The 12,202-nt window shown below is 41.8% G+C and overlaps 1 protein-coding gene across 2 annotated transcripts in view; it reads right to left on the reverse strand.

Annotated features, from left to right (window-relative positions):
- UBAC1 (UBA domain containing 1) overlaps positions 1-12,202 on the reverse strand; it is a 59,666-nt gene that overhangs the window by 18,801 nt on the left and 28,663 nt on the right. For both annotated transcript variants that reach the window (XM_085897051.1, XM_085897061.1), the window contains exons 5-8: positions 9,409-9,511; positions 5,595-5,727; positions 5,110-5,341; positions 3,889-3,975 (exon numbers count right to left, since the gene is read on the reverse strand). In XM_085897051.1, coding sequence (XP_085753177.1) covers positions 3,889-3,975; positions 5,110-5,341; positions 5,595-5,727; positions 9,409-9,511 — 555 coding nt within the window. The remainder of the gene's footprint in view (positions 1-3,888; positions 3,976-5,109; positions 5,342-5,594; positions 5,728-9,408; positions 9,512-12,202) is intronic.

The following is a 12,202-nucleotide window of genomic DNA, read 5'->3' on the forward strand; positions in this document are numbered from 1 at the left end:
GCACCCCCTCGTCTGCCCTCGCCGCCTCTCCACAGCTCCGTCCCCTTTGCTCCGACTCCAACGCACACGACGACGACCAACTCCTTCTTGCTTCTTCTTCCCAACTACACCGACTGCGAAGTCTTAACTCTCTCGACTGACGAACGCGGTCGCTTATATAAGCCCCGTGGCTTCGCTCTCTCATCTTTGACCCCCTGCCTTCGACCTTTCACCTCGCTCCCCATTGGCCCGAGAAAAAGTGGGCGTGAAGGCTTTTTGATCCATAAATTTGCATATAGCGATCGCCCTCCAACGCCCTGGAGGCGGGGCCAAATCGCCCCTCGCTCACCGATTGGACGGAACAAAAGTGGGCGTGTGTCGTTTTTGATCCGTTTTTGAAGTGGAAAATCCGTGGTTTTGTACACGCTGTTTGGCGCGCGCCCTGCACGAGTCCAACACCGGTACCCACAAGCGGCGCAAGAACGGTGGCGATGCGACGGTTGCGAGGTGTGACGTGAAGCGGCGCCGCGGTGGGTGGTTGATGTTGTGGTTGGTGGTGGTAACAATGGCGGTTGGTCCAAAATAAAGATAGTAAAAGAAAAACGGCTATCCTGAAGAGTCGCAGCACGCATGAATAACATTTATTCCCACTAGACAACGGGTTTGGGCCTAACTACACATATACTTACCGAGATATCTCACCTAAGGGACCTGAATGGTGGTTTGCGAATTTGGTAACCACAACAATATTTACGTCTTGAGTAGGTGGCACCAGGTGGCTTCTAAACGGCATCATTACTTCACAATCAGATTATATAACATGTCAAGCACATGTGTAGCCAGCAGGATCATTGTTCAACTGCATTCACAATCGATTGTTAGTTTTTAGTGTGATTTTTTTGTGATTTTGGCATTTTTCAGGTATTTTTGATGGCCATATTGGATTTGTGCTACCAAGATGGCCAGCAAATGACCCAATAACATCATAATCCACTTCCTTGGTCTCTAAAACATAGATTTAGACACCAATATCATCCTTTTGCTGTACTTAGAACAGGATTTACAACCTAATTTATATTTTGATTGTATTTGGATTGTAATCCATCTTGGATTCTGCAAAAGCCAAGGCAGTGACAAGTGGCCACTCACCCTAAAATTGATCTCGACACCAATATCTATCAAAATAAGCCAAAAAACGATTGTTACCAAATATTGCAAGGTTCACTAGAAATATGCTACTCTGCCACCGGACTAATAGCAATTAAATACATGATAGAGAAAGAAACTTCACATTGGACAAATCGAGGCTGGACAAATTTTCAAGTCCACCAAAAAGTCCAATAACTCCACATTTGCATATTAATGTAAATGGGGAACTTGTAGAACGTTAAAATATCTTCCAGAACGTGTGGTCACTTTTTGTCTATCTTCTTTGGTTTTCATTTTACGATATGTCAAAAATGGGTGATTTTCAAAGTTGGGGGGCTCTGGGGCCTCACTGGGGTAAAATACAGACATAGTGTAAACATATTTGGAATCACCTCTTCAAGGCCTATCAGAATGTCATTAAATTTTTTCAACTCTCATTTGCATATTTAATGAGGCGAATCGGCATCATTTAAAATCATATAAATTAAATAACGATTTTGACCAAATTAACAACTTAACATTCCCATGGAATATCGGACATGTGTGCAAAAGCTTGAGGCTGTTGGGTTATCCCTTCTGGAGAAGAAGATGTTTTTAGGTTTTGGAGAAAATCCAATATGGCCGCCATACCACGTGACCTACGTCATCAAAATTTTCAAAGTATAACCTTCAGGTGGAGAGTTATTAAATGGATAAGTTTCATTGAACTTCATCAAAGCATTGTTTTCATTTAACGACATTTCAAAAATGGGTGATTTTAAACTTTGGGGGGCTCTGGGGCCTCACTGGGGTCAAGTCCAGACATGGCATAAACATATTTGGAGTCCCCTGTTTATGTCCTATCTAAATCTGTCATTAAATTTATTCAACTCTCATTTGCATATTTTGCATATTTAATGAGGCGAATCGGCATCATTTAAATTTTAAAATCATATATATTAAATAAAGATTTTGACCAAATTAACAACTTAACATTACCATGGAATAGTGGACATCTCTGCATAAGCTTGAGGCTGTTGGGTTATCCCTTCTGGAGAAGAAGATGTTTTTAGGTTTTGGAGAAAATCCAATATGGCCACCATACCACGTGACCTACGTCATCAAAATTTTCAAAGTATAATCTTCAGGTGGAGAGTTATTAAATGGATAAGTTTCATTGAATTTAATCCAAGCGTTGTTTTCATTTTATGACATTTCAAAAATGGGTCATTTTCAACTTTGGGGGGCGCTGGGGGCTCACTGGAGTCAAATACAGACATAGTATAAATATATTGGGAGTCCCCTGTTTATGTGCTCTCTAAATTTGTCATTAAATTTTTTGAACTCTCATTTGCATATTTAATGAGGCGAATCGGCATCATTTTAAATCATATGAATTATGTAACGATTTCGACCAAATTAACAAATTAACATTAGCATGGAACAATGCAAATGTGTGCAAAAGTTTGAGGCTGTCGTGTTATCCGTTCTGGAGAAGAAGATGTTTTTAGGTTTTGGATAAAATCCAATATGGCCGCCATACCACGTGACCTACGTCATCAAATGTTTCATAGTATAAACTTCAGGTGGTGAGTAATTATCCTGTTAAGTTTCGTTTAATTTCATCCAACAGTTTTCCCTCCAGATCCGCCACAAAATCGGTCAGTAGAACATAAAAACGCCTTTAATAACAATAATACTAACGATTTCAATAGAGCTTCAGCCATGCTTGAAGCCCTAATTATCATCACAAAACAACCATTGGTGAAGAGCTTCTTCCAAGTGTCACCCATGAAGGACATCATTTCAAGGAATTTTTAAAAATTAAGGAAAACCGGAACATGTATGCGCATATTTGTGTTGGAGGGTGGATGGAATAGCATAACTCATCTCAACTCTGATTTGCTCAAACTTGCCTCAGGTTTCGCATTGCCATGACAAAGGAGGATTTCTGCAAAGTCATTGGAAGAAGTTCTCTGAAGTTGGAGCAGATCTACAATGTATCAATATAATGTATTAAAAGTTTATGGTTTTACCCCATAAGCATGAAGATCATGACTAAGACACTATGAATGTCCCATGAAAGTTACGACATTGCCAGGAAAAGATTGCATCTCCAAAAATTTTTTTGGAGGGTTGGGCAAGGGGAGGACAGATAGTTAATAATGCTACTTCTTGCCCTAGACACTTGCTTTCAGGTTCAAAGTATGAATTTGTGAGGATACAAAAAGGAAGACAATTCCACCCTTGTATGATTGCAGGAAAAAAAACTGTCATATGCAGTATTATAATCCATCCATACATCCATCCATTGGGACCATACACTACACAGAGCATTCGTGATGCATAATCAGTCTCCTTGGCTATTGGGCAAATTCCTGGACAGGTCGCCACTCCGACAAAGGATACCAGCAAGCTGGCACTCATTTTGCCGACCTCGGAAGGATGACAGGCAGAGTCAACTCCACCTGGTATTAATTCAACAGCTCGGTGGAATTTGAACTCAGGATCCGAGGATCCCAAGCACACACCCTAACCATTAAGCCAACATCAGGCAGAGTGTTATCATGGGACTAATTTTATCCATTAACATGTTATGTTTATGAGAAAAAGGTGGCATCGATTTCACACAATTCTGGCCAACTTGTACATGTGCATGATCAAAGGGTCAAACTTTAAAGAACATTTTAAAAACTTGTTGAATGTACAACAATGGCAAGAGTGGGCAGCATAAGCGAAAAAGGCAATTGTGCAATGTGGAGATCATAGTGCATTTCTTACAGCAGCATCCTGCTGGTTGTTGCAATGCCTCAAGGCAGATATCACAGCCTCCTCCTCAAACCCCATTTCGAGGAGGGATGCCAAAACCTGGAAATAGTGCACTGTAAAACTCCAAGCTCGCAGAGAAATGCTGTAATAAATATCAAAGAAGCACATTGACTTTCATGAGGAAAATAACACAATACGGAGCAGGAAAGCTGACATGTTTCAATAACAAATCGGCATACAAATTGACAAACATGACTTGAACATAAAGGATTGTCGATCATTGTTTTTTTTTAACCTCATGAGATTATGTTCTGGTAAAGCATGTCTGTAACGCTCGAGCATTTATGCACAGAATATTGTCCCTTAATGCCTGAAACAATGATCATTCCTGTTTTTGTCTGTTATATCCTGATCCGTTCAGTGTACAAACTCTTCCATGAGTTTCAACTATGTATACAAAAAAAAAAGTTCCTCTTTTTTCCCACCTTTGGAACAAACTTCCACATCCTCTTCAATCTCAGTCTTCCTTGCATGTCTTCAAAACAGCTGTTCAACTCCATCTCAGATTGCCCCCAATCCAAAACCATAATCTTTTGTACCTTCGTTAACCCCACCCCAATCCCTCCTCCTTTCAAGTATCCAGTTTTCCCTCCTTGGAGTTTCCTTCTGTATCCATCTTGTCCACCCAATGCATCATCTCCACCACCCACCCATTGGGACCATACTCTGTACAGAGCGTCGGTGCTACCGAAGCAGTCTCATGGACTATTGGGCACAAACCTGGACGGGTCACCACTCCGAAGCAGGATACTCGAATGGCACAATCATCCCAGCAAGCTGGTACTCATTTTTCCGGCCTCGGAAGTACGACAGGCTGAGTCAACCCCACCTGGTATGAATTCAATGGAAGAGCAGGATTTGAAGTCAGGACCCTAGGATCCCAAGTCCACCACTCTAACTATTAAGCCAACACCAGACATAATGCATCCTCTTCTCCTGCCCCTCATTCCTCCACACACTCATTGTTTGTCCATGTCTCCCTCTGTCTTAGCCTTCAACTGTGCTGTTGGTGTCCCCCCCCCTCTCCTTTTCCTTTTGCTTCCTGTTTTTGTGTTACGTCCTGATCCGATGAGTGCACTCGCTCTTCCACAAGCCTCAATTTTGTATTCAAAATGTAAAAAAAAAAAGAATAATTCAAATGGTAATCAAATTAAAGTTGGCAAAAAAACTTACTGTGGGATTCGGTTTAAACTCCTTGCGCCACCGTATCCGGCGGAAAACTTCTGTAAGCTCATCTAGGCCAGAACGACTGGCAGTGGAAGAACCAGCGATTTCTCGCTGTGGTGCTGAGGATGGTGGTGTCGCTTGGTCGTGTGGCATGGAGGAAGAGGACTGAGATAGAGACAAGGTCGGTGAGATGCCATCCTGTTCTATAAGCCATTCCATTGCTTGAGTGACTGACATCCTGTGCAAAAGGAAAGTCAAACAGACAGATTATTTTCAAATTACACCTGACATGCCACCCAAATTTTATTTTTCATCAACAACAAATCTACATAATCAGCTCTTAAGAATGATGTTCTTGGATTATTTTGACCACCTGTCAATGAAATATTTTCAATGCATCCATAAATATTTTGCAAAATTATTCCTGTGACTTCTGCTTACAAAATCAAAATCTCAAAAGGAACATCAGCACAGCTTTAAAAATCACCCACTGGTTCTGGTGCAAGGCACGACGTGCTCGGCTAGCAGGAAACCCCATCTCCAAAAGCTGCTGCAATGCCTGGTCATCAACCTTGTATACCTCTCCATCATCATGTTCCTGATCATCATCATCTTCCTCAAGTGCTGCAGGATGGGATGTCCGATTACACTTTAATATAGCATGTCATAATCACTTTATTGACCGTATCAAATTAAAACCAGGTTCAAATCTCACGAAAACAAACTGAACCTTGGAAATTACCTGAGTAAGTTTAAAAACACTTATAGGCCAGAGGCTATATTATTACCCTGGCAAGGACATACCAAAGTTGAAATATGGTATACTTGCTGCTTCTTCACTTGACACTCACCAGTTGGATGGAGCATGGACATATATATATTGTTATGGTTGTGGAAATTCACAGAACACCAGTCAGGTTCCCCAGAGGTCAGTTATTTTGGTAGGTGTGTGTTCCAGGTTAGATTTCCCCACTGATGTATAAAGGGATTTATTCGTGTGCTGGGCTGTGCATCTTTGAGTTAGCCGTTATTCTTTCTCTATCTTTTACTTTAACAACAACAACTCAACGAACACGTCCACGTTTGATGGTGATTTCAACCACGTCCACGTGAAGCTGGTGATTTCAACCACGTCCGTGTGCAAGCATGACTTGCAAAATGGATCAAAAAGGCCTTACCCTCTGAAGAAGCTGGCCAATCGGAAGTGAAAGGGCGGATCCAGCCTGGGTGAAGGTTCAAAGGTGAAAAGTGGGAGGGCGCTGATTTCGGGTGGTGAAGCCCAGAGCGGCCCCTCCCCTCAGGGCGATAAAAAGCCGCGTTCGCTCGCCGGCTTGCAGTTCGAGTTTGGGGCGCTTGCAGTTTAGCGGTGGTGTGTTGGTTGAGCAGTGGTGTGTGGTAGAGCGGAGTTCGTGGTGTTAGCTGGGTTGGAGACTGACAGGAGTTGAGCCATTGGAGTTTCGAGTGGAAGGGTTGCCAGCAGGAAGCTGGGGTCAAGACCAGTTCACTCCTCCAGCACGTCGTCGGCTAGGCCAGGCCGCGGTGAAGGCTGGACGACCGAGGAGAACCGTACAAGCTGCTCATCAAGCCACCCAAGCGACTGGCGCGTTCGCGACGCACCGGGCCGAACGGAGACACCAGGGGTGGCCGTAAAAATGACCCATCGAGTCACCACGAGGGTGGCCAGGTAGCCCGCCCAGTCTCTCAGGGCCTATTCCGGTCATCCCGGCCCTGAGAACATTAAAGGCTCATGAGCCGATTCTTTCTTTCTTGGGTTTTTGCATGAAAGTCTGTTGCGCCTTGTCTTGTAGTAAGTAACAAACTGTTAAGTGCCTGTACATTACGTAATAGAACTCGGCTGTAGGCTTTTGCTCGTGTCTTGTCCCCTTATCCCCATTCATTCATTCTTGCATGCCTGTGTACAAATAAATGTCCCCATTGTTGAATGTCAACTGCTCGTTGTGTCCCTTCCTCACATTGACTGCCATGGAGTGTTCGGGGAATTAACTGGCTAATTAAAGCCGAAAAACATAATAATCTCGTCCGACGGGACTTGGCGATATATAACCGCTCGGCATTCGCATACGGAACGAGCCCCTTAGGCGGCTCGTTTTCGTGCAGGTCCCGTTGAGGTGTAAACTCCCGGTATTTCTGTCCGCGCGAATAATTAGGTACATCGACAATTCGGCGATCGACCCTGTAGCGCGTAGACAGAGGGATTGGCGGGTTTATAGTGTGTTAAAAACATCCGTAGCTGGGTTTCGGCGTTGATCCGGAAGCTATGACTAGATTGTTGCATTCGGTGAATGCGCTGCCTGGATTGGGCTGAAAAGGTCGTAGCTGGGTTTCGGCGTTGATCCGGAAGCTACGACTAGATTGTTGCATTCGGTGAATGCGCTGCCTGGATTGGGCTGAAAAGGTCGTGCACATGCCGAAAATCTAAAATAATATTATATATGTATGTATAAAAAAAATACACACACACACACACACACACACACACACACACACACACACACACACACACACACACACACACACACACACACACACACACACACACACACACACACACACGAGCCAAAACAATATGACAACTAACAGGTGAAGTGAATAACTCATGTACCAGATGTAATGATGCTTGTCAAGAGAGGTACACCACACTACCCCATACAACTTTCGGAGAAATAGCTCAACTATGCACGCAATTTCATCGTGAGTTGAGCCCAGCTGAGAAAATGAATTCACCACTCCCCACCCACTACTCCTCTACACTATCAAAAATGGCAATACCTTCTTTCCCCATGTTGTATGGGGCTGAAACCAAGTCCCAACCGGTAATGGCATGTATGAAAATGAGATTGGATTTGACTGTGGAAATGATGGATTGCTGGATTTCCTGAATGTGTGAACAGATATTGTGTCAAGTCCAAAGAGCATATGCACATCCATCGCAGCTGTGGCCTGCGCAGTAAGCATGACCAACAAATCAGTGTCAGTGGCTACGACCACAACAAGTCTGGTTTGATCATCTGCTGCAGTTATCATTGGAATTTTAGCACTGAAGTAATTTGCATCTGCACACCAGTGCCCCTGCTTGCTCACCACACCAGTGCCCTCAAACTTGATGAGTTTCATCATAAGCCTTTCTTTGTTCTTGCCCTTAAAACTTTTTGAGAGGTGATCATCATCATACGAGGCTCAAAGATGTCTGTAGAAGCATTCTGAGTTGCTTGGCACTGCTGCTTTGGTGGACATTGTGCAACTATATCCATCGAAAACTATCATGGATTCAGGGCCATAAATGTTGAGGACATGTGCCACATGTATTGCACACCTGGTCATATGTGGCGTCTGAGCCAATGCACACTCTGTAAAAGATGACTTCCATCAAGGACAAATTGGGCGTTCTGGAGAATTACCAGATGAACATTCACCTTTGATTTCAAGATGTTTGTGAGGACACTTTTGGTGTTCTTGTGCATTATGCTTTTGTAAAACAAGGACAAATGTGTCCAAGAGCCGCGTCATAAAGGAAGAAGAAGAAGAGGAGGAAGAGGAAGAAGAAGAAGAAGAAGAAGAGGAGGAAGAAAAAGAAAAAAACAGTTATGGCTCTTCGAGTTTTCCTGAATTTTGCAAAATGTATAAAATATTTTGGAGAAGAGTTTTTCACTCCTATTTATAAAGAATATTATTGAAAATAGAAATTTCCCTTTGTTTCCCTGCTACATCATTGGAATTTCTGAAATGCCATGTGAATGTGTCAGTATGAGACAAGGAAATTGCTTAGCAATATAAAAACAACAAAGTTCTGGGAAAGCAGACACAATCAAAAAGAGGAAGTGAGCGAAACAAACTGAATGCATGAATTCGGTGAAAATGAGCGAGAATGATTTGGACCAATTTTATCTTGAGGGGTAATTGTGAAATATATTTTGTGTAATTTAATAACTATGAAAATTTATTAATTTATGGGAGGATAACAAAGAAATTGCAAAAATGTACAATGTGCCTCAAAGGAGAGAATTGTGATACTTTATCATTATTTTGAAAGCGTAAAGAATGACAAAAGTTTCTTAGAAACTGGTTCAAAATGTTTTTTGTTTTAGAAAAATATTTTTTTTTGATTCTGTGACTTTCTCTCAGAGAAATGGTAATTATTGGTGAAAATGCCTGAGAAACCAGTAACTGTTGGCAAAAGTGCCTGAGAAACCGGCAATTATTGGTGAAATCGTCTCAGAAGTGCTTTGCCCAAGAACCCGATAATCAGACTAGACAGGTAGAAGTAAAAATAAAGTGGTAACAAACCTTTGACATTGCGATAGAGAGCAATAGCTTCGGGATTCAAGGCAAGGAGTTTCTGTGCAACGTCTATGAGCGAAATGATGATCCGGCGCAGCTCCGTGTGAAACTGCACAGTAACAACAAAAGTAAAATTCAAAAAAAAAAGTAAATTGAAGAAAAGCTCAACAACACTTTTGTCACATTAGAATCTGTTTTTTCACTCAAATAATAATAATAACAATAAAAATGAATAACAATGTGCAAGATGAAAAGATTTAGGCCAAAATAAAATCTGAAGAAGAGAAAACAAAGGAAACAGCATTTCAGCAAATAAAACCAACAACAAATCTGTCTTCACTCTTTCAAGTAACAGCTTACTGATCAGAAAGAAACTTGAAGCTGCAGGTAATCACCATAAAAACCTACGACTCAGTAGAGCGCATACCTCGGCCAGGCTGAAGAATTTACGTTTTGTATCCCACTGATAGGCTGGGTCTGCATCTGGACATTAACCAACATATAATCAGCTTGTTCTCGTCACCTAACACCTACCAACTCATCCACGAAGTTTTATCATCACCTGTCCACAAAGTTTTGAAATATCATGCAATACATATGAAGACCACAAGGGGAAAACCAGAGATGTCAGGATAAGTCAATTTTGAAGAAACTGAAAAACAAAGTTTCAAGACTTTGGTGGACTGTTTAATAACTGTCATATAGATTTCTTTTCCAGTAAAAGGAAGAGTGATCATTGGCTGATCAAATTAAGCATGTAGCATTTGCCAAGCTTCTGTGTTATTTAATTTAAGAGCAAAGAACGAATCAATGTTGCAAACTGACATCACTGGTTATTCCCTTGTTTAATAATTTCCATGCAATTTTAACCCAGGATGTGTAGCAAATTCATGCTTGTTGGTTATTAGCATACAGTACATGACATTGGTGATCACAGACTATTTTTTCAACATTAAACGGTCATTGTTTTTTTGTTTGATTGGTGTTCAATGCCATACTCAAGGGTATTTCGCTTATATGATGACGGAGTCTCCATTTCTTACTCCGTACTACTTAATAAGATGGAAAACCTGGAGGAAACCAAGGATAAACCACCCCTGCGATAGCCGGTCACCTCATGTGACTCCCTCATATACCTAAGCAGGTTGATTGGGCGGTGGGTACATCGAATGAGGATGGGTACTCAGAAGCGCTAACCATTAAGCCACAATAAAGGTTTGACCAGGCTTGAACCACGATATGCACCAACTACAGAGCCCATGATATAACCAAATAGGCCATTGTAGTGCTCAGAGTTTATGCTGTGAAAGTTTTACAACCTTTCATTTTTTAGTTTCTCAACTCTGAATATTATGGTGAAACAGTTGACATGAATGAAAGGGAGATAACCAGGAGTAAAGTACTGACAACTCTGGGTTTCTACTTGTTCAGCTTTGACAACACTTGTTTTTTCATTGCACGGCGAAACTTTATACCATATAAATTATGTGACACCCCTGGTTATTTGTGAAAGTAATATTGTGAGAGGAAACCTTATGTTACCAACGATTGGCAGGTGCAATAACCCTGAAATTTATAAAAAGTGACATCTCTGGTTTTCCCCTTGTGGTCTTCATGTGTGTGTATGTGTGTGTATGTGTGTGTATGTGTGTGTATGTGTGTGTATGTGTGTGTGTGTGTGTGTGTGTGTGTATGTGTGTGTATGTGTGTGTATGTGTGTATGTGTGTGTATGTGTGTGTGTGTGTGTGTGTGTGTGTGTGTGTGTGTGTGTGTGTGTGTGTGTGTGTGTGTGTGTGTGTGTGTGTGTGTGTGTGTGTGTGTGTGTGTGTGTGTGTGTGTGTGTGTGTGTGTGTGTGTGTGTGTGTGTGTGTGTGTGTGTGTGTGTGTGTGTAAGCTTGGCGTAGTGGTTAGGGTAGCGGCTTGGGATCCTAATGGTCCTGAGTTCAAGCCCCGTTGGCCGCTTCAATTAATACACACCAGGAGGTTGACTCAGCCTGTCATCCTTCCGAGGTCGGCGAGGCGAGTACCAGTGTACTGGGCCCGGTGTATGCCCCGGTTAGAATAGGTGTACCATACCCGTGTCGTAAGAGGCGACCAGGGTTGCGTCAGGAAGGGCATCCGGCGTAAAAACTAAGCCAAATCACGATGCGGATCATACGGATGATCTGCTGTGGCGACCCCCAACGGGAGCAGCCGAAAGAAGAAGATATATATATATATATATATATATATATATATATATATATATATATATATATATATATATATATATATATATATATATATATATATATATATATATATATATATATATATATATATATAGTCATCACATTTATTTTCAAGGTCTGTAAATGCACTGATCATGTCTTGAGTATTGGATTCCCATCTTTCTTCGGAACATAACATTGTGAAAACGACTCTTCGTGGATTCTTCTCATAGCCTTGGAGTGGTCTACAGACCGAATGACTTGTACATTGGAAACAAGAGTGTCATCTTCAACAGATTTTATCATGGCAGAAGATGTAAAGCTGCCCCCCCCCAACTGACTCTTTTTATCCAGTCTACAGTATCCAGTGCAAAGACATGAAGAAGCTTCAAATTTATTGTCATACAATCTGGAATACAAATTCCACCTTCCTCAATCTGCTGTAAGGTTGCAGCAGCCTTTGCAGTGACTTGCATGTGCAGATGTTCATCACCGATTCCTCGTCCCAATTTATAATTCAATTGAACCAATGAAATAGTTTGTGTGATTATAGAGGAGATAAGATGTTGCGTTTCCTAAGGGAGTGGTT

The sequence above is a fragment of the Eptatretus burgeri genome, chromosome 1, assembly GCF_056783735.1.
Source record: "Eptatretus burgeri isolate ZD-2024b chromosome 1, Ebu_testis_v1, whole genome shotgun sequence".
NCBI lineage: Eukaryota > Metazoa > Chordata > Myxini > Myxiniformes > Myxinidae > Eptatretus > Eptatretus burgeri.